The 27,477-nt window shown below is 43.4% G+C and overlaps 1 protein-coding gene across 4 annotated transcripts in view; it reads right to left on the bottom strand.

The window, feature by feature from the left end:
* Positions 1-27,477, bottom strand: part of CPQ (carboxypeptidase Q) — a 202,093-nt gene that overhangs the window by 24,650 nt on the left and 149,966 nt on the right. For all 4 annotated transcript variants that reach the window (XM_087825150.1, XM_016198465.2, XM_087825152.1 and 1 more), the window contains exon 7: positions 20,709-20,910. In XM_087825150.1, coding sequence (XP_087681276.1) covers positions 20,709-20,910 — 202 coding nt within the window. The remainder of the gene's footprint in view (positions 1-20,708; positions 20,911-27,477) is intronic.

Genomic DNA, 27,477 nt, shown 5'->3' with positions numbered 1-27,477 from the left:
CCTATAGACAAGATTTGTCAAGATACACATTCAGTAAGACACCCAGTCACAGCCCAGCCAGCATGACTCAGTGGTTGAGCAACGACCTATGAACCAGGTCGCAGTTTGATTCTGGGTCAGGGCCCAGGCCCAGGTTGCGGGCTCCATCCCCAGTAGGGGGCATGCAGGAGGCGGCCAATTGAATTTGATGTTTCTCTCCCACTGATGTTTCTCTCTCTCTCTTCTTCTTTCTCTCTCTGAAATCAATAATAATTAAAAAAAAAAAATTAAAAAAAGATACCCAGTGATAGAATTGTCCCTGTTTCAGAGAGCTCCAAATCTAAAGCAAACCCCTGCTTCCCTGGACCCTCCCCCAAACCACCCCTAATCCAAACCCAAATCCTCCAGGTCCTTTCTAATATCCTTTGAGATGCCTCATGATTCCTCATGGTGGGTGTTCCTCACTGCAGCACATAACCAACCCGCCTTGTTCAACCACAGGCATCTTCTTGGCCGTGGACAGAGCAGAGGGTTCAGGGCTCTTGGCACACGCTGCTCTGATGCCAAGTGCACCTATTGTCTGGGAAGGGTGAGGTCATAGGCATGAGAGCGTGTTCTCTAGTGGGGGTGGGCAAGGATGCTTCCTTGAAAAAAACTCCAGTTCCAAAGACCCACTGGAGAACTCCTGCCCACTCAGCAGCTCCTCCCTTGCGGGAAGTCTTCTGTGAGGCACCCACACACTGACTCGTGGTTGGAAGGCTTCTGTGGTTTAACCTGACTTGGATCCCATACAATATCCCAGGCTAGCTCAGCAGTTCTTTGTTATTTTTGGCAAGTCAGATATGGCTGACCTCGTAGGTTCTGAGTGTGGGAACCGTAAGATTTCCAAGGGCATCACTTGCGGGGGGAGGAGAGCATTAGAAATGTGACATGTAATCTGGGATCCCAATATCTCTGTAGAAATGAATTGAGACAGGCTGAAGGTAAAAGTGGAAAGTTACGGGGAGAGCCTGAGGAAGTGGTTTTACAAACCATCATTTAACACTGAGGAAAGTTATTATAAAACGTAAGGAAAATGTTGGGTTTTTCCATGGGTGTTTGGTTTTTGGAAATCTGTTACTTATGTAACTACACCATCATGCAGAAATTAGTTTATTTTTACTAGTTGTGTCTCACCATTTGTCAGAGCGTTGGTATTGTGTGGGTAGAAGGCTAAGATGATTATCTGCACTCAGACACGAGAAAACTGAACCGTGGCCATCAGTCACTCAGCACTGCCAGAGCTCCATCGGCTGGGCCCTGGACCTCACCCAGGTCTTCCCACCACAAAGCACTCTCAGTATCCACCAAACGCAGTTCATACCACGTAGCCTAGTTGTTATCTCTGGTTCTGAACCCAATGACATTAACAAATCTGGGAAAACACTGCTCAGGTCACGTAGCACTTAGGTGGTTACAACTGTTGTGTGAACACATGAGCAAGAATTTAGAACTCATCCCAGTCTTCAAAGGATGGTTCCCAGATGCTCTGCATCTTAATCATCAAGGAGACTTAGGACAAATCAAGATTCTGGTCCCACCCCAGACTTACTTCATCAATGTTTCTGGGTATGGGGCTTAGGATTCTGCACTTTTAATAAGTTTTACAAGAGATTCTTAATTGCATTGAGTACTACTGGTCCAGGGTAAATAAGTCTTTCCGAAAGGCCGCTCAAAGTTAAAGCAAGACTCAACCTCCCAACCCCATCCTAAGTTGAGTTCAATACACTGTTTAAGACGTAGTGTTCAGAAGGAAATATGTTCAAATTAGGAGTCACCAAGCAACATTTCAGAAGGGGCCCCTTAGTGTTTATTGACTACAAAGTACACAAATCTCTAGCAGAAATAGATCCAGATTTTTTCAGATCCTCTTGTCACCAAGCTGTCTTATGCCCATAAAGAGAGAGGAAATCCTGTACTGATAGCAGATGAAAGGAGCTAGCGGACCATCCTGACATTAGCAGAACCTGTGGCCTCGGGTCTGGCCCTGATCGGAGGGGGACTGTGGACTACACCCTGATCTTTAGAACAGCTCTAGGCCTGTGCTTTCAGGAGACAGGGAAATGCACAGTAAGGCGAGATAAAAGCAACACACTTCTCTTAATAACAGTGGCTGCTTAGCTACGTCGAAAGTGGGAATATTACAAATTCCTATAATTCTTTTCTTTTTTCTTTTTTTTTCAGTCTTCACCTGGGGATATTTTTTCCATTGCTTTTCAGAGAGTGGAAGGGAGAGAGAGAGAAACATTGATGTGCGAGACACACATCGATTGGTTGCCTCCCCCGTGCGCCCCTGCCAGGATCGAGCCTGCAACCGGGGTGCGTGCCCTCGGTCTGAATCGAACCCGGGACCCTTCAGGCCATGGGCCGATGCTCTAACCACTGCGCAACTGGCTAGGGCCAAATTATTAGTATTTTAAACAGAAGGGTCGCCTATAAAAGTTATTACAAGCAGAGCTTGGACTTCATATTTTATAGCGAAGCTTTATGAGATTTATCTCTTCTCTTGTTTATAGTAGTTTTAATCAAGTTGTTTTTTTAAACGATCCATGGCTAAAATGAATCAACTTTGATAAAAATAATGCTAAAAGTCAGTCCATTACTCTAAAGTAGCATTTTGTTTTTTTAACCAGACCCTACGTTCTGAGAGCAAAAAACTTTCAAACCAACAGATGCAACAAACACAAGGGAGTGAAGAGATCTGGTGGTAACAGAGAACCATCAGCCTCCAGCACTTAATCTCAATTATTCTCATTTCACTGTTGAAACCGACGCGTTTTAATTCTTTAACAATATGAGTAACATCTGAAAACTCATAGTAAAATCACATTTTGGTTGTTAAAAGCCATTCTAGGTTATGCAGTTTATGATAAGGTAAGCAAATTGTGTAAAATTTCTCTTTACACAAGTCTCGTTTGGGACTTGGATGCAGGATGTAAAACTAAACAACAGGTAACAAAGAAGCCATGAACCTTTTAGCTTCCCTTCTCCAAATGATCATCTTGAACACAGATGTTTAAACTGTGATGCAGATGTATAAATCAAGGTAGATAGCTATTTATAAAATTAAAAGTCTAGTGATTGAAGATAAAATATTTACATTTTTACCCCACCACCAGCCTGGCAGCTAGTTTGGTACAAATGAACCCTACTTACATGAATTTATTACCACTGCTTTCATCACTACCATGTCTTTTCTCCCAGCAGTATTTTTAGGGCAGACACAACTTGTGAAATATTACCGGAGAACTATGCTCTTCCTTTCTTGAAATCATATTATAAGAAAATGGGTGAAAAAAGAGCTTATTCTTCCTCTCTCTTTTTTCTTCTTTGTTTTCGACTCCTTTTTGGAGATAAAATGCTTAATAACTAGAAGTCAAATATCCTTTGATGACAAAAGAAGTTCCCAATATTATTATTATTTTTTAAAATATGTTTTTATTGATTTCAGAGAGAGGAAGGGAAAGAGGGGGAGAGAGAGAAACATCAATGATGAGAGTCATTGATCGGCTGCCTCCTGCACGCCCCCTACTGGGGCTTGAGTCCAAAACACAGGCATGTGTCTGGACCGGGAATTGAACAGTGACCTCCTGGTTCATAGAGCAATGCTCAACCGCTGAGCCACACCGGCTGGGCCACAATATTATTTTATAAACTGTGCTTGTATATCACCAGAACCCAACAATAGCAATAAGAATCCCACTTTAAAATCTGATCAAGTGCTCTAAATGTATAACTTTTTAAACCACTTACTGCAAATAGACATTTTTAAAACCAGGTACAGGCTATGAATATAAAATGTCCCATATCAGCAATAACCTTTTGTGTTTTTAGTGAGATCCTTTCAAATTAATCTTTCAACACTCATACTGAGAAATCCCAGTTCTTGTCAGTTCTCAAATTTAATGACAACCTTCTGCATTTGTGATGCTGAGGATTAGAACGAAGCGATGAATGCAGACTTGGGTAATTTAGCTTACCTTTAGCCCACAAAATTAATGCAACTGGATTCCTAGTGGAAAAAGCTTTTGAAATTTAAAATTCTGTTTTGGGTTTCTTAATTACTATTCAAGATGCAATGCTAATCACCATTATAGCAGAAGATGAAAATAACGAGAAGATTCCAGTACTTTGGAGTGGTGAGGACTTTCTGAGGACTGCTCCTTGAGCAGGGGTGGCACCCATGACCTCAGCGGCCAGCACCTGGGACAGGAGTACTGGGTGAGGCCACAGGCTGTCTCGTTTCCCCTTCATTTTTTTCACAGCGCAAGACCATTTCTTCTGTCCTGTGTAATCTGCAGCCATTATCACAGATACTAGATGGGCAGAGATTTGGCAGGTCAACTATTCCCCAGCCCTTCGCACGGAATGCCCCTGTTGAATATTTATGAGGCCGTTGTGAGCAGGCGCCTGCGGACGCGGGCCTATTAGCAGTTAGGGTCATTTACAACCACCTGGGGGGCCAACGGCATCAAAAGAGCCTTAAAACATAACCGTCCGTGGAAAAATAAATAACAAAGGGATGCCTGCCAGATTCTAGACACTTGACTAATTGTCAAATAATGAGGTTTATTAAAAACTTCTCCAGAAGCAGGGCTCCTCTGATGTTTGGGGTCAGCTGGAAAAGCTGTGAAGAATGCCTGGTGGGAACTCTCTTTCCACCTGTGTAGGAAATCTCAAAATGGGCTCTGCCTGGAGATCCAGAAACAATTCAAAAGCCAACCTGAGGATTCCTCCTTTAACCAGCATCAGTCTAATTAAGACAGGACAGCACAGCGGGCACTTGATTAACATAAGGCATCCTCTGAGACGACGCTAGTTTTGAGACATTTTAAGCCGGCTACAAAGCAGGAACGGAGGAGAGGATCCAGCATTTGATATATGGGATAATTTAGGCCCAACTCCAGCTAAATCAGGCCTCGAGTGGATTTACGTGCTGAGGCTGAGGCTGAGGCTGAGGCTGAGGCTGAGGCTGAGGCTGAGGCTGAGGCTGAGGCTGAGGCTGAGGCCTTCGGGGAGCCGGGCTGCACCGAGTGGGAAGCCCATAGGAGCCGGGGAGCTGCCACCCTTGACTGTCACACAGTCGCAGGGCTGTCGAGACAGCGGAGGAGAGGGTCGCCGCCTACCGCTCAGTTTCAGGCCGATCGCACGGACCTCATGCCACCAGGGGAGGGCCTCCAGCGGCCTGAGCCGCTTCCTCGCTGCAAAGCAGAATCGGCAATATCCACTCGCATAAAGGAGTCGATAGAATGATGAATGTACTACACTGAGCACCATGTAGTCCTTCAATAAACATTAGCTTCCCGCGCCCTCCGAGCATCTCGCTCGTTGCATTCAAATGACAGGTTATCGGGGCGCCCAGCAGAAATGTATTACAGGTGAATCTGCATGACTCAAAACGCAACCAGATTTTCAAACGATTTCTAACTCGTTGAACAGTGGAGCAGGGTTGTTAAGTGCCGGGCGATTAAAATGGCTCCCTTCACGTGTCCCTGAGTTTCACAGCAAACCCATGTGAAATTCAGTGCTGGGAGGAGGCACCGTGCACCCCGTTTCCCCCTCGGAAGGAGGTGGTAGCCTGGCATCTAACAGCTTCTCTCTTCTGCCCAGTTCTCCAAGCTCCTCGAGCTTCTGCTCAATAAACACTAAAGAATTTGTAGGGCTCTCCCTCTTTTCTCCAGTACGGTGGTAACTCATTCAGATATTAGGATTATTTACATTACGACACACTTGATATTTAAAAATTAAGAACCATCATTAACCATCACGGATGAAACTACCAGTGACTTTAACCTCAGTGTCAACTTCTTCCAGCCATCAAGTCACCCCTCAGGCTGCTCTTTCACTAGAGTCCATTTGCTGGTTCATACTCTGAATAAGAGATGCTCACAATGTCCAAAAGCAGCATCTGTCTTTTAAATTAAAAAAGTATATACATAATTACGGTCATGGGTACCCAATGTCAAATATTTCAATAAAAGGTCAAAAGGTCAATATTTTGAATATTGCCAAAAATTCCAGGTGTTAAATGACAGAGATAAAATACCTGCAAAGATGACTTGCAGATTCAGCTGCACTTTTCTAGGTTCTAGATACTTCCTGAGCAACACGGTCTATAGAGTGGAAAATACAATATGCTTACAGGTCAGGAAGAGATCCAGAAAAGAGAGGGCATGACACCAGCGAGGCTCCTCATGACTTATAATTCCATGGATCATATATTTTTTAAAAATCTGACCCAAATCTTGACTAAGAGCAGGAGGAAATAAAATCAGAATTAAGTGGTATTTTTTTTAAAAAAAGACAAAATCCAAGAGACAGCAAGAAATACGCTATTAACAAAAGAATGTGTAAAAAGTAGAAGCCGCAATTTACAAGAAGAGAATGATTTTAAAAATCAAAGCAGCGATCTACTAGGTGGATAGATATTTAAAGGAAAGTCTACGCTTATTGCAAGGCATGGCTCTTCTCTGGTATAGACACACACACCCCCCATAATAAGAGAAAGCAAAAGGGAATACCGACCGGTTCCCTTACAAGGTACATAAATGCATTCTCAGGAAAAATTAAACTCTTTAGTTCCAGGGCAGTTAAAAAGCAAACGCTTTGTAAATGTCCCCAAGGAAGCCCACGCCCCGGCGTGAACGGCACCGGGCGGACGCTGGCCGCCAGCCCGCACCGGCACGTGCGCCTGGTGACTGACGGGACCGGCGGCGCAGGGAGACGGGTCGATGAGTGCGGCATCCTGCTCCACTGTGCTAACTGTTCCCTTCGCAAGCAGGCTCAACAGCCGAGGAACAGGGAACCTTCCTCCGATTCTCTCAAGAAAACAGGGGAGGGGAGGGAGGAAGCGAACGGGAGAAGCACAGGGCCACGTAGCCACGGCGATACCCAAACCCTATAAATCAGGCATCTCCGCGGTCGCATTAGCAGAGATGGAAATGAAATCGGTGCCGAGGCCACATTGATGTTCAAGTGCCAATCTTATTAAACGCTTTAAAATCCACAGTTGATCTTTATTTGTGATTTATTTAAATATGTTTTTATTGATTTCGGAGAGAGGAAGGGAGAGGGAGAGAGACAGAAACATCCATGATGAGAGTCACTGACCGGCCGCCTCTTGCACGTCCCGCACTGGGGATCGAGCCCGCAACCTGGGCTTGTGCCCTGAGCAGGAATCAAACTGTGATCTCCTGGTTCATGGGTTGACGCTCAACCACTGAGCCACGCTGGCCGGGCTTATTTGTGATTTTTGAGCTAGACAGTTCTGTGTTGTTCCATCTCTTGCTCCTAAGAGGTTCGTGAGCAGACTGCTCCTTCATGCAAAACATCAAAAACAATGTCCACTTGTGGGAAAATAAGAACTTTTGGTTATAGAGTCTTAACTCTAAAAGAGGCTTCGAAAGGTAATCCCCCCATGTGCAGGTCAGAGAAGATGTACTATCCATACTTTTTGATGCAGACTATCTTAGTGTCTGGGATGAGGGGCCCTGCCAATAGAGGATAACCGGTCAGTTATTCCAGTACATAATCTAGAACTCGCTGGTGCCTGCGAGTTAGCCAGCCAGCCATCTGTGTCCTTGGCCATGCGCCAGTTGTCTTTTCCACATTCTCTCATATAATCCTCCCACCAGCTCTTAGCAACCCAGAATCAGTTTACTGAGCCTGAACAGGAAATGCAAAGAGGCCTCAAAATCCCCAGAAGCATCATTTGATGTAGACGTGTCGGTAACGCTACTAATATTTGGCCTTTTCTCATCGCTCCCTTCTCTGAAGTGTTGCTCTGTTACGGTGAAGTGAAGCATTCGAGTAGCAGGAGGACACGAAGCGGACGCCAGCAGCTTCATCGCTCACTCACGCAGCCACAGAGTAAGTGCGCTACGACCCGAAGGTCAGTGAACACCAATAACGCTGGGGCATCTTTTGCAATACTTCCTAGGATCTTGAAGTACATGCCCGGGCATCCTCTCCTGGATCTAAACACACATAGCCTGGCCTCTTCAGTAATGTTTTAAGCATAAAACGATTCTCCAAACCCTGAAACCACTTATTGAAGATCAACTGTGAAGAGTGTAATTAACTTTTGAATACACTGTCACTTGTCAGATACATTCAGTTCTCACAATAGTCCTGTGAGATATGATGGCCCTCATTTTACAGATCAGGAAGCGGAAGCTCCGAGAAGTTAAATGACTTGTCAAAAGCACATTGGTGTAAAGTGACGGATCCTGTTCCTCTTTCAGGACACTTGTTAACTCTCCACCATGAGTGGTAGGTAAGTGGCTAGAACAATGGAAATGTTAAAGGGTGTCTCTGGGCCTTTCCAGATTCTTCTTTCTCACTATCTTATTCTTGGATGACACACACAGTACAGGAGCTGTGGAGTGTGTACTAAAACTGCTAAGTTTTCCCACTTGTCTACAAGGAGCGGCTGTGGGGTGGGATATGATGGATTAGTTGGCTCTTTTGTGCTGAGGAGCTATAACGGTATGTCTGGAGCTGCCTGTGGTCACAGTTCACATCCGAGGGCACAGCTGGCTTAAGGGAACAAAGGCACCATGAAGGAAGCACCGGGAGACAGAATATGCATCCTAGCAGCTTTCAGATGCCAGAGTCCGTAGGCCAAGCCCACCCCACCCTCCTGTGGTTTGCCTGAATGCCGCATTTGTGCGTCAGACCATCTGAGTTGGATTTCTGTCACTCAGTACCAAAGGACTCTGGACTACTACAGAAATCTTGCTTTAATAACCGAAGTCATAATAGTGGTTTCTTGAGTGTTGACTATTTTACACAGACTATCATTTTTTCTTCAATATAATCTTATGAAGTGGGTATTATTATCGCCATTTTATTTATGAAGAAATGGAGGCTCCAAGAGGTTAAGTGACCTTCCTAATAAGGTCATGCAGCTAAGGAGCAGTATAGTGAGATTTTGCATCCTTTCTCCACGGCTACTAAACCCATGCTCTTACGTCTAAGCATTTACACAAGCATAGCTCATTTCACTGCACTTTGCTTCACTGTGCTTCATAGGTGCTGCATTTTTTAAACACCAGCAAAAAGATGACAACTCGATTTATTATGACACTCACTCTATTGCTGTGGTCTGGAGTCGAACCTGCAATATCTCTGAAGTACGCCTGTGCCTCAAAATGCTTCTCAATTCTGGCTGCCTATCGGAGTCACCCGGGGAGCCTCTGAAACCCAGAGTGCGCAGGCCCTCTCCCTGAGCCTGTACGAGTCTGCAGGAGTACAGCCGGCCTCGTTCACAGCGAGCGCAATGGCCTTGTGCTCCAGGAGCTGGGGGCACGCGGGGGGTGAATGTTTTCTCAGTAGATGGTGCTCCCTTGACTTGGGCAACTTGTGCAGCCAGACCAATTAAATCTGAATATTGGGGAGCAGGGCCCCAGCGTTGATCCATCTTTAAGAGCTCCCAGGTGATTTTAAAGTGCAGTCAGGGGTGTGAACCACAGCTGTAACCTAAACACACATCTTGGGTTTGTATGGGCCTCGTCTGGGTTTGCACTAGCATGGAATGGAAAATGAAAGCTTATGGCGGGGCAACTGAAGCCAACATGCCAAGTGACTGCAATTATCAGGGCAACTCCTATAACATCTTCTGTCAGGAATAGCTGAGTGTGAAATCACTGATCCCTCCAGACACTGGCTCTATTTCTGTACTGCACTTAGTAGTGTAGCACTGACTGAATATATGAAAAGAATATCTGTGAATACCCGCATTCCTTAAATATGGCATCAACAGTAATTAATGAACTCTTTCTGCAGAAAAATATGGATTTTGTAAAGATATGTCCAGCAAACATTTTCACGTAGGTCCAAACCTTCCAAACTGGGTAGTTTTGGATACTGATGAAGGCCATGCCCTGTCTGCACATAAGGTTCTGTTCTCTCCCCTGCCAGGAGACTAACTCAGCCATTACCATGGAAAATAAAGGAATAAGAAAAGAAAGAACACTGAGCATGCACTTCATAACTAGTCCTGTTAGAGGCAACGGCTCACTCAGACTTCAGGAGATCCCGACCTAACAGATTTCACAGAACTCAACCATGTTTGTGCATTACGTAAATAAGCGGGACAATTAAGACAGCCAGTGTCACAGTCTAAAGAAAAGTTCAGTTACCCTGAATCATGCAATCTCACACTCTCATAAAATGGGATAATACAGAGACATAATCTATTATGTTAGAAAAAGGGGAATGTATAAGAATATCAAGTTAAATGATCATTTTTTGAACTTTAATACTGAGCTAAGGGAGGATCTTAAGCCAATGAAATTATCCAAACTAAAGGACCTACTGTATACAATTGAGATATAACTCATTTCTACAACGAAAAGTCCTTACCCAATCCCAATTCAAGTTTACAAAAATCTGTTGAACTGTGATGTTTTTCCTATAGTTCCCATTATCCCATGCTTATTAAAGTAATTAAATTGATCAGCATTCCTCTAGCAGGGCTTATAAAAATTGATGAACTGTCACAATACTTTAAGACTTATTTGACTTCCAGAAGGTTCAACAAGCAGACTGAGTATGTCCTGTCACAGTCGGACCTTATTGTCCAGTGATTCTAGCATGACCACCCACTGCCAATCACATCGCGATGTCTCAGGGGACTACTCTTGTCTCTTCAACTGGGAGTTTTAATTTGGTAGAGCTTCAAGCAGCAAAATATCAAAAAAATGAAACTTTAGCAAGAAACTGCTAGACGACGTGCAGACCAATCGCTGAGACGTGTTGATCCGTGAAGTTGGGTCTTGTCTTGAGTCTCTCAATGGAGTAGGATGTGGGTTAAACGGAGCCTGCGCAAACGCTGGGATTGAGCTCTATTCTGTCTCATTCCTGCTCAAAACCTTTCAAAGTTTCTGGCTGTTCCAAATCCTCAGAATGGCTTTCAGGTCTCAATTGGGGTCCCAGGAAACCTTTTCAGGTTTAGCTCTACTTTCCTATATTAAATTAAACTGTGGCCAAGGCAGGCCAAGGACCCATTTAGAGGACCCATTGTATTTTATTACCTATGGAATTTTGCTTGTCTCCATCTTTTTACATGGAATGCACTCCTCTTCCATCCCACAAAATTCTATTTTTTCTTGAAATAAGGTGAAATTATACTTCCTTTGTGATGCCCCAGGCAGTTTAATGCCTCTCTTGCCTGAAGTTCTATTGCACTTTGTTCTTTCTGTGTTTAAACCCTCCATTAACTCCTTGAGGATAGGGACAGTACCTTATATTTGAAATTGGAGTAAAACAGACCAATATGTTAATTCTGGCCTCTCCACTTAATAGCTTTGGAGAAAGGAAAATCTCTGGGCCCCAACTGCCTCATCTGGAAGTTGGTTACAGAATAATAATGTATACTTGGAAAGGTTCTTATGAAATTATATAAGATAATGACTGTAAAGCAACTAGAGTAATACCTGACACACAGCAGACACTCAACGCATGTTAAATTCCCTGCTCTTTCCTCTTGTGAATGTCATATGGCCCTTACTAGGTATCTCTTGAGTGAGTGAATAAAATTATGAAACTGTTTGAGTCAGATCTAAGAAAGAGCCGGAAATAGTATGTCCTGAGGATCCAACCATGACTCTCCAAGGTAATTATTTTAATAAGATCCAAAATTATTCCTGTGTGCAACCTCTTTCCTGTTGTATAAAGAAAAGTCATCAGTAAGTACTTCAACATTTTAAAAATCAGTAGTGTCAGAATGTAAAACAAAAATAAAAAAGATGGAAAGGATATCACATTCAGTAATTTGCATTACAGGTTCAGAGAAATTCGTATCTCTAGTAAAATATACATACTAATCTGCAATAAACAAAGTGTTTTAAATAATCATGGTGCTGATAGTTGTGTTAGTATTGTTACTCTGAGACCATTGTGTGTCTATTGTATTCTGTGTATATATAACAAATGAGTAGTTAGTATTTGCATTAAGAATCAGGATTTTTAGTGAGGGAAAAATGAGGCACAGATATAATAACATTGATGAGTTAAAGTAAAACCTTGTAGTTCTGAAATTGAATTGGAAATATCATGCAATTCCTGACATATTTCTTCTATAAAGAAAAAAATACTATTTCCTAGTTCTATCCACTGAAAAGATCCAGAAACAATGAAAAACCCAATAGCAATGAGTGCACTTAATGTTCAGGCTATGACCTCTATACCATGACATAGTAGAAGAGACTGGGCTCTTTGGAGAAATAGTTGATTCCATATCTGGGGCAGGAAATGTGTAAGATGGCCTGAAACATTTTGTCACATCAGAAAGCTAGGATACTCTCAATGACTACAAGGGTCATGTCAAAAGGACTCAGGAACCAGCTTATAGAGGCCCTCACTAAAGATGGGACAATTTGTGCATTAATAAAAATAAGTACTTCGAGAATAGAAAGCCCAGAAATGAACCCATGCCTATACGGTCAATTAATATTTGACAAAGGAGGCAAGAACATACAATGGGATAAAAACAATCTATTCAATAAATGGAGCTAGGAAAATTGGATAGATACATGCAAAAAATTAAACTAGACCACTTTTTTACACCATACACAAGAATAAACTCAAAATGAATTACAGACTTAAATGTTTAAGGCTAAAAACCATAGAACTACTAGAAGAAAACACAGGCAGTAAAAATCTCTGACATTTCTCTTAGCAATTATATATATATCCCCTCAGGCAAGGAAACAACACCAGGAATAAACAAATGGGACTACATCAAACTATAAAGTTTTTTGCACAGCAAAAAAAATCATCAACAAAACAAAAAGACAACCTACTAAATGGGAGAACATATTTGCCAATGATATATCTGACAAGGGGTTAGTATCCAAAACTTATGAAGAACTCCTACTACTCAACAACAAAAAACAAACAATCAATCCAATTAAAAACTGGGCAGGGGCTGAACAGACACAACTCCATAGAGGACACACAATGGCCAATAAATTATCAAAAGATGCTCAACATCACTAATTGTGAGAGAAATGCAGATGAAAAACCACAATGAACTATCACCTCACACCTGTCAGAATGGCCGTCAGCAATAAGTCAGCAAACAAGTGTTGGTGGGGATGTGAGGAGAAGGGAACCTAGTGCACCGTTGGTGGGAATGCAGATTGAGGCAGCCACTGTGGGACACCGTTTGGAGGTTCCTCAAAAAATTAAAAATGAAACTGCCTTATGACCCAGTGGTCCCACTTCTGGCGATTTATCCAAAGAAACCTCAAACACTAATTCCAAAGACTATCTGCACCCCTATGTTCATCGCAGTGTTATTTACAACAGCCAGGATGTGGAACCAACCCAAGGGTCCATCATTAGATGAGTGGATAACAAAGCTGTCATGCATGTGTACAATGGAATATTACTCAACCACAGAGAAAAAGAAGAGAAATTAGAGACAGCAGGGATGGAGCTAGAGGATAGTATGCCAGTGAAAACACTCAAGACATGCTTGTTATGAAACTGCCTATTTAAATGAGCGCTACAGTCAAAAGCCCGAGAGTGCCCTTTTCATTTCACTGTGGGGTGAGGCCTGCTCACCATGCAGCATTGATCTCTCCAAACATCACTGGCACAGAGTGCTTTCACCATAAAGGAGGCAGCTTTTAATTAGGGACAGCAGGGGACCTAGGACTGCTGGGTTGCACTATTCCATCTTTTGATTGGAAAACACAGGCATCCTGGGTCCAGAGGCTGAACCTTCAATTTACTTTATATTATCATTCCCACTTGTGTCCTGATCTTTTCTTCTTGGAACATTTTAGAAGAAAGGCATTTGGAAATGTGGATATGGAAAGTTTTAATTTAGTTCTGCTTAATGCCATATGAGCTATTGGACAAAAATAAGCAAGCTGGAAAATATGGGAAATTCTGAGTAATCTGCATATTTCCTACTTCAATATGGAGTCTGAACTATTACAGAAAAGATGAAAAAATTGAAATGTGATTTTAAAAGCAATTCAACACGCAAGGAAAGAGAACAGTTCAGCGAAGCAATTATTACTAAAGTACTCGTCACTGTGGGTAGGGCATCACTGCTCGCATCCTTTCTCATTGCCATACTCTTCCAACACATCCAGACCCTCCTGGTTCAGCATCTGATTCATGGACATTTGGTCAAGGGCTAGGCCTTCTTCTCAGGCACTGAATTCGGAGGGGTTCACAATCAATCACAATGATAGGAAGGGAGTAAGTGCCACGAGGAGAGGCGAGCACAGGGCATTATGGGCACACTCACAGCACCTAACCCGGCCTGCTGGAGATCAAAGAAGATGGGTGAGAGGAGAAGAGGAAGCTGAACCATGGATGAGTGGGAATTAGCCGGTGAAGAAGGCAGAAGAGGGTGGGTCCAACAGCAAGGAAGTGCGAGAACACAGGAGGTGCCAGGAATTTCAATGGGACCTGCGCGAGTGAGAGAGGGATGCAAAGGAGTGGAGGGGCCATGGGAGGGGAGGCTGCACACTAGCCAGAGGATGGAAGGCGAGTTGAATTCCTTGCTAAGTGAAGGCATGCCACTGGAGACAATGGGGAAACACTGAAGCACTTTAAAAACGGAGGAGAGATGATCAGATATTGCAGCTACCCTTGGTTGCTTACCCAATGAAAATCCTCATTTTCTCCCTAAAGAATCCCAATTTTTCTCATACATCAAAAAGCTACATTTTTCAGTGGGGACTGGGCCCTACTCTAGCCCCAGGCAGTAAAATTTGATCACTATAAGCCAATCTCGGTAATTCTGCCCCATTGCCGTTGCTTGATTTAGCCATGAACATGTGTCATCATTTTGGCCAATGAGACTGAGGATAAATCTGCTTTGAAGCTTCTGGAAGAGATTTCCTTACTCTTAAAAAGGGATATCCATGGTGGACGTTCCTTCTTCTATTGCACAACGTGTGAGTATTTGTTGTGCAGTTGCTTAGAACAAGTGCAGCCATCCTGGGGCCATGAATGAGCCTGAAAGCAGAAGTCAACTTGCTGAGGATGGCAAAGGGGGAAGGTGTGAAGGACCCAGGGCCTTGGCGTGGCTGATGACTAGCTCAAGCATTCTGTAACCACCCACTCCGGCGTTCTTTTGAAAACAATCCCCTTACTGCCATTCTGCGTTGGGTCTGCTGCTTTATTTGGCATTCCACAGCATCCCAATTGATAAACTGATTTTCTATTCAGAAAGTTTTCTGTGGCAGCAGTGAGTCAATTAGGGGCAGGGAATTGAAAATGCAGGTCGGAATGTTAGCAGGAGGCTGTTGCAGGAATCAGTGACAAGGAAACAAGGTCTGCGGGGTGGGGAGAGGGGAACAGGCTTGAGAAATAGATGGGATTTGGAGTGAACAGGACTTGGAGACCTTCTGGTTGTATATCCTAGATGATAAAGCAGTTTCTAGATGCTGGAGCTAGTCAATGAGACAGGGGACAGAGGAGGAGGAACACATGTGGACACCTGGTGGAAATGACGCCGTGTAGGCTACAATGCCCTTACTGCAGATGAAATAATCAAGTCCCAGGCACTAGACTGTGTAGTCGGAGAGGCTATGGATCTTGTCTGTCTCCTATACTACTGATTCCCCTTTGCCGTACATAGGTGACTAATAAAGATGCTTAAGAATAAATGAGTGAGGTCAGGAAAAGCAAGATAGCACATGCAGTTAGTTGTGAGGTCAGGAAACACTCAAGGTCGCTAATTCTCTCTAGCACACTGTCAACCACATGCCAACAAGATCAGAAAAAAGCTGACTCTCAGGTTCTGAAGCACAGGAGAAAACTCTTGTTGGTAGATGTAGATGAAGGGTGGGCTCACTCTCTCAGTTCAGGTTAAGAGAGTTTCTAATGTTTTTCCATTAATGTATATTTTATGGGAGAGTTTCTTTGAAAAGGAGATGGTCAAGGTGTTCAAGAGGACCTTGAATTTTATCTCATCACTGACGTGTTCTAATGAAATAGACTCCTCTCATTCTAACCTGGAGCTCATCATGGAAGCAGCAGGCAAACATTTAAGATTTAAAGCTTCTCCACTCCCCGAGGGAAGAGAAACTAACCTAAGTACCGCTTCTATTTTAAGTCAGGCTCTTGTATCGTCTTTGAAAGAGTCAGAGAGCAACTGTTCACCATTTTATGTTTGAGAATCATTAAAGTACTAGAGGATATTATTCAACATCTATTAGTCTTTACTCCTTTAAAAAAAATCCTAATTGCTCTAGCCTCCCTAATTTATGTCATTCTTCCAATATTTTTTCTATCTTTATATCTCTTTCATCAGCATCCTTTATTTTCTCCACACTTAATCTGAAGGACCCAGAGCTTGTTGAGAAAATAATTATTTCTATGTTTTAGCTTCTTCTCTCATGTCAGGCTTATAAGAATTTAAATGTTTCCAAAATTAAGCTGAGAGATACAGAGGAGGCAGAGAAATCAGAAACTGTTGACCTTAACCTCAAAGAATTGATCACTGGGGATGGGAAGCAGGATGCACATAAACTCCTACTAATCCAAGAAAAACGTTGGTGTGTAATTCAAGGGCCAGGCTGTAGACTATAGATGTGTTTTAGAAATTCAGAGGAGCGAGCAATAGAGCTCCAGTAGTCGTTAAAGAAGAATCCATGAACATGTTGAATAGACAGTGAGACTTAAAGAGCATCCAGGATTTAGAGAGGAGGAATAGGAAGGAGTGTGAAAGGAGATGGAAACGGGAGGAGGCTGGGGTATGACATCTGGAACAAAGAGTCTCATGGAAACTACATCTAAGACACTTATTTTTAATATCCCCCCATGAAGCCTTATATGTATGTCCATTGTAGACATCACCTAGATAGATGAAAGACATCGTGTTTCCTCTCCAAAGATGATCCTTTCCTAAGTTGATCTATGTGGCTTTGATAATTAATAAAACTCATGCTGAGTTTTAATTCTCTCTGTGCTCTTAACTAGAATTTTGATATTGAGTATATGTCATTGAACATCAAAAAAAATTAGGGCCCACCTATCAGACTACAGAAATTTGATAGGTCAAGCACATGGTAGGGACTCAGGAAATATTTATTGAATCAATGGAAAAAAGAAACGAGAAGAAAGGATGGAGTTTAAAAATATGATTTCTCATTAATTTTTCAAATGTTAGGTGAGCAGTTATTTAAGTCATAACCTACTTAGTATTTTGCATCCTATCTTTATGTTTAATGCATTATAATTTGCCATATCTTCAAGAATACAGGGTACACAATTGGTGCATTTTTATTTTCTTTTTTCAGATTAACTATGGTTCTTCATTTTTTTCTAAAGTTTCTGAAATTTTCAATAGGTAACAAGAGTTCTAACATAAGCAGTGCCCTTATTTCCTTCTGGAATAGCCTGAACTTGAAATACCAAAAGATAGCCCAAGAGGAATAGTGGAAAACAGCAATACTTTGGTTCCATCTTACAATAGTCTAAAGAACATAAAAAAGAATTCCAGGAAATATTAGTTGCAGTCTCAATGAACCTCCGACTTTATATAAACCTGCCTGATGGACAGAGGTAGAGCGGGGAGTGGAACAAAGAACGTGAGAAGTAGTGAGTGGTTATTTACAATAACAAACTCCTTTCCCCAGGGGTAAGCTATTCTGGAGCAGGAATGAGCTGAAATCCTTTGCATAAGCAAGAGCCGAGTAAGATAAACATTTCAGAGGCTGCCATAGACTTGGAAGACGATCCCAGCCTTCCAGACTCCCCTGCGTTGCGTATTGTGGGAAAAGGGCCACCGGCCTTGAAACCATAGTGGCCTGTTCTCAGCGTAACATCTGCATGTAAGAGCAAGATAGCCCTGGGTAAGTCACTTAGTCCCTCGGAGTCTGTTTCTTTATCTGCAAAATAAGGACACTCATACTTATCTCTTAGGGTGGTTGGACAGATAAAAAGAGACAGTGTCTGTGAGAGTCTGAGCATCTGATAAATAGTAGGAGCTCAATAAATTGTAATTTGTATTAGTTCTTTTAAAAATTTTTTTTAAAAATATGTTTTTATTGACTTCAGAGAGAGGAAGAAAGAGGGAGAGAGAGAGAGAAGCATCTATGATGAGAGAGTCACTGATCGGCTGCCTCCTGCGCGCCCCCTGCTGGGGATCAGCCCGCAACCCGGGCCTGTGCCCAACCGGGAATCACACCGTGACCTCCAGGTCCATGGGTCGACGCTCAACCACTGAGCCACAGTGGGGCTAATTTGTATTAATTCTTAAGCAACCATAATGGGACTCAAATTCTCTACTCATTGTGGTGAGAGGGAAAGGCCTCTTTACCTTTGTGAATACAATCACATCAAAGTAGTATTAATTCCGAACAGATATTACAAATGGAATATCGTTACGAAAAAAATAAAGCTAGAGCCAATTCTCAATCAATCAGTGCAACAAAAGCAAGACATACAGTAGCCCCCCTTTATCCAAGGTTCATTTTCCATGGTTTCAGTTACCCACAGTCAACTGTGGTTCAAAAATATTAAATGAAAAATTCCTGAAATAAACAATTCATAAGTGTTAAACTGTGCGCTGTTCTGAGTAGGGTGATAAAATCTCACGCCATCCGGCTGGGACAGGAGCCGTCCCTTTGTCCAGCATCTCCACACTGTACATGCCACCCGCCTATTAGTCACTTAATGATCACCTCCATTATTAGAGCAGTTATCAGAGAGAGACCATATTCACAGAACTTTTATTACAGTATACTGTTACAATTCTTCTATTTTATTATTAGTTATTGTTGTTAATCTCTTATTGTGCCTAGTTTATAAATTAAACTCTATCGTAGGTATGTACGTGTAGGAAATAACATAGTATAATAACATAGTATATATAGTATACATCTGTGGTTTGGGGCATTTACGGGGGGTCTTGGAATGTATCGCCCACCAATAAGGGGGGACTACTGCACCTGGAAGGAGGGAGCACATGTTTTTGTGCTCCCTTAGCACTGGGGGATACTACTCCTGTCTTTGGCTTCAGCTCTTCACCTCCCTTTTAACCACCCCCAGTCTCCACTGTAATTCACCCACAATCTGTCAGTCTTTTTCTCACATCTACAAGCCAGCAAACTTATTTAGCTTTTCTCAAATTTTAAGGAGATTCCTACTGAAAAATTTAAGGATCAGGAAAAAAATCTAAAATTCAAAAAAATCAATCTATACAACTAAAAGGGCAAACTCCTTCCCCCTAGACGGATGCACAGTACTGTAAATGGAAATGTTGTTTCCAGATATTTCAAACTATAGTTAAAACATACAAAAACCACTGGAGAGAATTTGGGTCCTTTATTTAAAGAATAAAGGATAGCTCCTTCTATCTTTAGTTATGAAAGACTTTTATCAACCTTAAAATCTAAAATATGTTTTATAAATCTACAATATATCAAGAATCACAAATCCATGTAGTATGTTGGTGGAATCTACATGGCAGGCTGAGAAAAAAAGCTGGAGTGGGGTGCACATAGGGACACTTTTATTTATTTTAACCTGTGAAATGCTTTGTAGCCACAGAAATGGTTCCGGAAACAGTAACGTTAAAACTATTTAAAAGCTGAACTTCCTTCCAACTTACATAATACAAATGCAGAATACTCTGCAAGTGGATCCTTTAACAATGTTTTTGCTTATGTATATAACCGCGTTAAGGGGACAGCCTCAGGTCAGAGGGACTTAATATCAGCAATAACGCTTTCCCACGGCCAGTCTCGGGCAAACTGGTGAAGTGGTGTAAGCTTGTCTTCCTTAAGACTGTTCCACTTTCTGGTCCTGTGAGCTCCCCAGGCCTACGCCTGTTACATGATTTCCTCCCTGCTCGGGACTTGTTTTAAAAATATCAGCCTGATAAATCACCGATCCGGGTAAGTTTATGTCCAATCTCTTACATGAATCTTTGCATTAGAAGAGCGATTTTCAACCTTTTCATCTCATGGCACATAAACTCATTACTAAAATTCTGCGGCACACCACAAAAATAGATTTTTTGTCGACCTGACAAAAAAATAGGTATAATTCTGATTCACTCACACCCGATGCCTATTATTGTGTGCTTGTTGTCATTTTTTATTTGACAATCTAAGGGAAAGGAGGTCTTTGTCCCTAACTAGTCAGGTATTGCATGTTTTAAAAATTCCTCTGCCACACCGGTTGAAAATCGCTGCCTTAGAAATAAAGTGATTAGCAGGAAATAACCCACTCTCAAAGAATAAATCTCTAATGGTAAAATTTCAGACACCATAGTATTTGGGGAGGGAATTATTTGGGTCCGAGAAAATTTCCTAGTACAGGACTAGAACTAGAAGTATATTAGTGGTAATAATTGCTTTAGACTATTTCTCAAATTTTAACTGTGAGATCACTTTTACTATAATCACAAAAGATACATATTTTTAAAACAGGAGAGAGAGGTTTCTAGGCCTAATCCCAGAATCATTAAGTCAGAATCTCTGGGAGTGAGAAACTTATAACTTAGAAAAAGAAGACATATGGTAAACAAATACAAGTGAGTATTATTATCCCAGGTTTGGAAATGATCAGATTATACCTTATAGACGAAAAGCTTAGAGTGTCCATGCACGAAATGGCCTATCAGTATTCACTGTGGCAGGCAAGAACAGAAACTTTATTTTAAATTGTAGCAGTATATAAGGAACCTCAACTGTATCTCTTGGTCTTACCGGGCACTCCAGCTTGGATCCAGAAGTTAATGTCTGTCCCTTCTCCATCAGAGAAGACCTGCGTGATGTTGATGGGCTTCAGCAGGCTCATGACCTCCTTCATGATGTCTCTGGCCTTCTGGCTGCCAGTGAATTCCAGCCCAGAGGGTAAGAAGGTTCCCTCATCGGACTCCATCACTAGGCTATAGTTGGAAATATTCGCCTAAACAAAAGACAAAAGTGTTTGGTTTATTTCTGTTGCTGGTTTGCTCTCTCCTTGGGAACTATCAACAACCATAAATCAAATACTTTATCTCTTCTCCAGTTCTTGCCAAAACACATCTTGCTCTGCCCAACTGAGGGCCTGGTCTGCATATTACCTAACTGTCCTGAGATGCACAATTACTCATCCTGGGATTTGCCAAACTCGAGTTGACATGGAAAGTTTAAAAAACATAATAAACAGAAATGTAAAAACCCATATTAGAGTTATTCAATTATTTTTACTAGCCATAATATCCTTTCAACCAATTTTCTGAAGTGCCTGCTGCGTACCAGGATGCAGTTCCTCCCATGTGGTGCGGCACCTCCAGACGGTATTAGCGATGCTCAACTGTTATCAGAGGGCTGCGTGGATTGCCCTTCTCTGTTGCTAGTGGGAGTGGGGTTCCTGGGGTGCCCCTGGAATAAGCATTTCTGGAGGCCCCCACGGGAGGATGAGGTGTCTAGAAAGCTTTATTTGCGTGCAGTTACATCCCTTGGTTACAAAAGTCCTGTTTCCCTTAAACCAGTCCCGGAAAAGGAGCAGCTGGGGACTCAGCAGAGCTAGAAGCAAAGCCAGTGTCCCGAGTTTCGGTTCCATGGTGGAGCTGGGCCCGATGTAGCATCAGGCCAGTTCCAGTCCATCAGGCCACTGTGTGGGGTCCACACGGCCGTGGGCATGTGGGCGAGTGCAGAGCATGGGAGCCCGGAAAGCCCGGAGTCAGGGGGCAGCACAAGAGAGGAGGGAGGGGGCTCCTTTGTCAGGAGCTGCTGTATCTCAGAATTTGTGCCCTTCCAGTGGCCACGCCTGTGGTGGCCAGTGACTGCTCCCAGGTGTGACTGATGGGTAATCATCTTCCCTGTGTCACCTAGACCTCACTGGGCCTGCCTATAACATCGGCCTTCCCTCTGTTCCTTTCCAGTGAATCCATAGCTGGGTTAAACACAACAATATCAAAACAAAAGAAGGTAGGCTCCATGGATTATCTTCTTTCCTCTAAACAGATCCTCTGTCTTTTATTAATCATGAGTTCTGTTGAAGCTTAAATCATCCCGCTGACAGGTCTGTCTTGGGTTTCTCGTGTTTTGTTCCATCTGTTGCATCCCCAGGGAGAGAGGTAAGAGAACAACACGTGAAACACTGCTCTCTCTGGTGTACACCGCAGCCCTCTAAACCCTGGCGACTCCCAGGCCGCTAGCTTGCAAACTCTTTCCAAATAAAGCCTGGTGAGAAAGCAAACAGTGATTTCAGGTGGCCAATATCGGCAGCACAGGAGCTCAGCACATAAGAGGCTCTCGCCAGGTTGAACAGCTAAACTGCCACACTGACCAAAGACTTGCAACTTTAAGGTCCTTCGAGCTGCTTCCCGGGAGCCATCCACTTCTTGAAGACCGACCAGCTACTATACTACACCAACAGCTACTTGGCTGATTCCCAAGCTATTCCTGGATGGCGCTATTCTTGTTTCTCGCCTAGTAAAAATCAATAATGACATTTGGACAGAGCTTCCAGAGAGTTTCCACATCTGTAATCTCCTTCGATCTTCTTCCATAACTGATAGAAGCAGCTCTATTGATGCTATTCTATAGAAAAGGAACTGAGGATCAGAGAGGTCAAGCAATTTGCTCAAGGTCACTCAGCTAGCAAATGGTAGAGCTGGGTCTAATATCATGTGCTTTCCAAAACTCCACATTGCCATTGCTAGCACGGGGTAGAGTGGTGGGTAATGCTTGTTCTGAATTAGAATGATTTTTCACTTGCATAACCCATTGAGGGTTGCATAAGTGTTGTTGTTTTTGTCTAAAAGAGATTCCTTTTACAATGATTTCCTAACTATTGCCATGGAATAGTGTAAATGTTGTTACAAGAGTAAAAGCAGAGGCGAGTTCTAAAGGAGGGTGTTTCCAGGGTTTATGAGGACTGAAGAGGGTGGCCCTGGGAGACCAATGTTTTGTTGTTGTTGTTGTTAATGATGAGAAAGTTAACAAAGCAGAATTCTGCTTTTTACACATAGAGAGATAGAGAAACATCCATGAGAGAGAAACATTGACCGGCTGCCTCCTGCACGCCCCCTACTGGGGATCGAGCCCACAACCTGGGCCTGTGCCCTGACGGGGAACCGAACCCGTGACCTCTTGATGCATGAGACCGTGCGCAGCCAACTGAGCCACACTGGCTGGCATGGCCTCACTGTAATGTAAACAGACTGTAGGTGCACAAATGTGCAGAGTCCGAAGTATTTTTTATGATCATAATACAAGTCTACTTGGACAGATTTTATTGTCTTTGCTAACAAAGTAATTTAATTCAGCAAAGAGAAGAATGAAAACCCAAAACACTGTTGCTCTGCGAGTTCCTTCCGATGAGGAAGAAAGAGCCTGGAAGAAGGAGACACCTTTTCCGGCCGAGTTAGACGGGACGCGCAGCTGGCGGGGCGCGAGCCGCTGGCGGGGGACACAGGTTCGGTCCCGTCCACGGGCTCGGCCCTCGCTGCTGCTGGCGGCGGCAGGCCATGGTTTCCCATTTATGTAGAAACGTCCCCATGTGTTCCCAATAAAGAGCTGAGTAAACAAGCCACCCACCGTCCCGGACACTGCTCTTCCCTCCTCGTTTACGGGCTCGCTGTCTAATTGCTCGCACATGGCGAAGGACACGGGGACCCGAAACCTCTCTGCCCCGGGAAACGGGAAGGACCGAGCCGGGCCACCGGGCTGCCAGACCTGCTGCTCCTCGGGCACGTGTCGTCACAGACATCCGTGTCCCTCACCGTGCCACAGTCGCTGGGCACACACTCAGCGTCGGTCTGAAAGGCTGAGCATAGCTGGTGACGGGGGCAGGGCCACGCTTGTGTCACTCAGCCCATCCCAGCACATTCAACAAGATCCCGGGCCTCCCGTTTACGGGGCGTCGGAAGCCCCTTCTAGAGACAAGGCCTCACTGCTGCGACCGCCGGCACCTACTGAGACAGGACGAGGCACTCGGGGGGGCGGGCTGCTCAGAGCCGCTCGGCCACCGTCTGCGGCCCCCGCTTTGCTCTCTTGCCGAAGACAAGCATCTCTTTACCAGGAGCCAAGGAAACTGTCCTTTACTGCCACGGGACGCCCCTAGGGCAATGTGGAGAAATGCCCCCGGATCACTGGATTAGTCAGCACCTGCCCAGGGCTGAGGGTCCCTGAGTTCGTCTCGAGCTAGAACCACATCCCACCACACCTGGCTTTTCTTCTTTCAGGGCCCGTGTGCTCTGCCCAAGAGCAGCTTGGTGACCATTAGCACTCTTCGGGTGCAAAGCAAGGTTAAAAGGAAGGAAAGTGTTTAAAATATGCGCTGCGTGTTTTACAACGCTTACTCCCTAATATGAACACAAAGATGACGCGTGTGTTCTTTGCTTCTATAAAACTCCAGGAGACTCTTCTTCAGAAATATGGGCCCAAGTTCAACATCTCCATTCCCTCAGAACTTGGCTGCTTCTTTGTTTCAGAGCTTTCATTTTCTCCTAACTTAGGTAACATGTCTTTGGTTTTGAACTAAAGGGACATTGCAGTCCCACAATCAAATGAGGAGACAAAGAGACTACTAATTATTTGAATTAATCATGTAGCCTCCTCAATTCAATCTTCAAAAAGGCAAACTCTGCCCTGACCCAGGGCAAGCGTTCTCAGTAGCACCGTCCTGCCCCGGGAAAGGTTAATACTCTGCAGATGACGGTGGGGATACTGTTTGGTCAGGTGGAGGGCTGGGAACAAGTTCCCAGAACCAAACCAGCTAATGACACCGTGTGCCGAGCTGCTGCGGTCACCCCTTCCAGCTGTGCCCCTGACCCTGGAATTCCCAGTTCAAGGGGTAAAGCTGGGGGGAGGGTTTTCTTCACACAGCTCCAGCTCAAACAACCGTCAGGATGGGGGGCCAGGTAAAGGGGCATCTCCCTGCTGTGCAAAGCCAAGGACAGGCTTTCCTTGCTGGTCAGGGCTACCCTGAAGTTCAGACTTGGATTTCTGACAGTCTCTAGCATTCAGCTTTGAACAGCCTTGGGTACTCAAAGGAGAGCCAGGAAAGGGTCGGTGACAAAGTGGAGTGCCATAGGCTGTTTTTATTTGACAGCTCAACTGGCTGCAGCTTGGGGAATGGGCAGTCCCGGGGCAGTTACACCCGCACTAAAACTGCACCACCGCTCGGCTCCGCCTGGGAGGGACAGAAGGAATGCCCCTGGAGTGCTCCCCCAGCCCTGTCATTCACTTTATTCCTGCATGTTGAAGCAACATAACCAACAGTTAGGAGCAGTGGGGCTCAAGGGCTCTACAATTACATTTTGATTCCTTATCTAACTACAAATAAAACTTATAATTCCTTCAATAATGTATTAGGAAGATGCTCTTATTCCAGGAGCTATGGCAAAAGTCGTCTCCTTCTCAGGTGAGTTTTATTTTGAGTGGAAAGCTTTATTCCTAATCACCCTCCTTAATAATCCTTAAATTAAAAAAAATAATAAAGGATTGAATTGGGGGGGGAGGACATCTGTAATACTTTCAACAATAAAGATAAACTTAAAAAATAAAATACAAAAAAAAAGATACCGAATCTCTTCCAACCAATCTCCCAAAGTCCCTCTTCAGTTCCCTGTCCCTCCCTCGGGCTTCACTATTATTTTCTAGTTTACATTTGAGAATGCGATATTTGACATTCTGTTGTTCTTGCTGAAGACATGGTTGGGTTTTTTAAAAGTAAAAGTTTATTTCAGTACCATTCACACATCAACTGCTTGAACCATGTCTAAGATAAAAGGCAACCATCCTTTGGTTGCCCTGTCAATAACAATCACACAGATCTCTCCACCTTACTTTAATGGTAAATACCTACTAGAAGAAGGTGGTATTAGACACATAAATGTAGAGGGTATCCTTCAACTAATCGGAAAGTCATGAGAAAAGTGGGCTCCATTCCACTTGAAAAGTTCACTCTGAGAGTCCACAACTGCTGGCTCCCATGGGGACAGGGCACCTACACATTGAACTCTCAATTATGAAGGAAAGGGTAACATGTTAAAGGTTATAAATTGTTTTATCCCTGACCAAGGAAAGAAGAGATTAGAGTCCCCTTTCTTAAAAATATAAACAAACAAAAACAAAACAGAGTGTTAAATTATTTGTTCTTCGAGCTTAGTTTGCAAATAATGTTTAAATATTTTTCGCAATGCACAGCTCATCCTGGTGCCTCCTGACTTCCCTCCCCTTCCTTCATGCCTTCACTCAGAAACCACGAAGGCAGGTAGGATTAAGGTGCACCTTGGAGGACTCAGAGCTACCTGCTTCTAGAATTGGTCCTCTAGTATTCCAAGTTGCATCCTTAAAGCAAGACATGGCTAAGTAGATACGGCCTGGGAGATGCTATTGTCTGATGTTAAAAAATATACTGACACAAGTACAATCTCTGTCCTTAGAAATCTTTACAAATAGCACCAGCAGGGGTCCACCCTGCTGTATCCCTCCCCTGGTGTATCAGGAACGGCTACCCTGGACAACGGAAGCAGGACTTGGTTTGTGATTTGTGGAAGGTCCTGATATATTTTCCAACGTATCTATGCTTTACACATGTAGGAAAATCGTACACAGATACACACATGAACTATTTCCATCTCTCAAGGGTTAGAGTTTTGCTCTTGCTTTTCTTTTAAGATGAGAGGCAGCGGGAAATGTCCTAAGGTGGTATCCTGGGGGCCCTCTGATCTGAAGATAATCTTTTAAATAATGGAATGATCTTAACATTTATTGATGTGAGTTTCATATCCCTAGAAGACCTCTTTGGATGATTTTTTGAAATCCATAAATTCTAACAGGACCCCAAAGAGCTCCCAGGTGTGATATCGAAATTATGTGACTGTTGGAGCTACAAGGGGCTCCAGACCAAGAACACACTGAGATAAGTAAAATGTAAACCAATTTTGTGATGCGCTTGACAGACTAATGCAAATATCTAGGCACTGACAGGAAAACATTGGATGCATAAAAACCTGGCGGTGATGACTGAGACAATAACCTCTGATTAGCTGTCTACACTGCGTGGAACATTAACGATATAAGGCAGGCCGCTGTGGAGACACAGTCCGGACATGATTGTGCTGAACGTGTACATCAGGGCTGTTATTTTTACAGCCAGAGCTGCAGCTGAGTATAAAACTGTCCTTACTCTAGCAGGGTCACGGTAGTTGAATTAACATTAGATAGGGCCAAGGGGTTGGTGGAATAAAAATGCTAAGGACACCATTTGCCCGGATAACATGAAGAAGCCTTACAAGCATTTCTAATATTCTGTTCCTCGGCATCGCAACACAAGAAATTCTGACAAAATACTATTCATATTCATTTTAACTTTTTCTGATTGAGACTTGGCTAGGGTTAGGATAAACTGATGCATTTAGAGAGATCATACGTCCCATCCGTCGTTTAACGATGTCTGTTTAAAATACTGCCCGATTACTGACGACCAGAGCGCAGCCGAGTTCAGTCCCTGCAATCCAGTCGCCAGCAGTTTGCG

This window comes from Miniopterus natalensis, chromosome 16 (assembly GCF_054644295.1).
Source record: "Miniopterus natalensis isolate mMinNat1 chromosome 16, mMinNat1.hap1, whole genome shotgun sequence".
In the NCBI taxonomy this organism is placed as follows: Eukaryota; Metazoa; Chordata; class Mammalia; order Chiroptera; family Miniopteridae; genus Miniopterus; species Miniopterus natalensis.
Note: the sequence above shows the minus strand (reverse complement) of the source record. Positions and strands in the feature narration are given on the sequence as shown.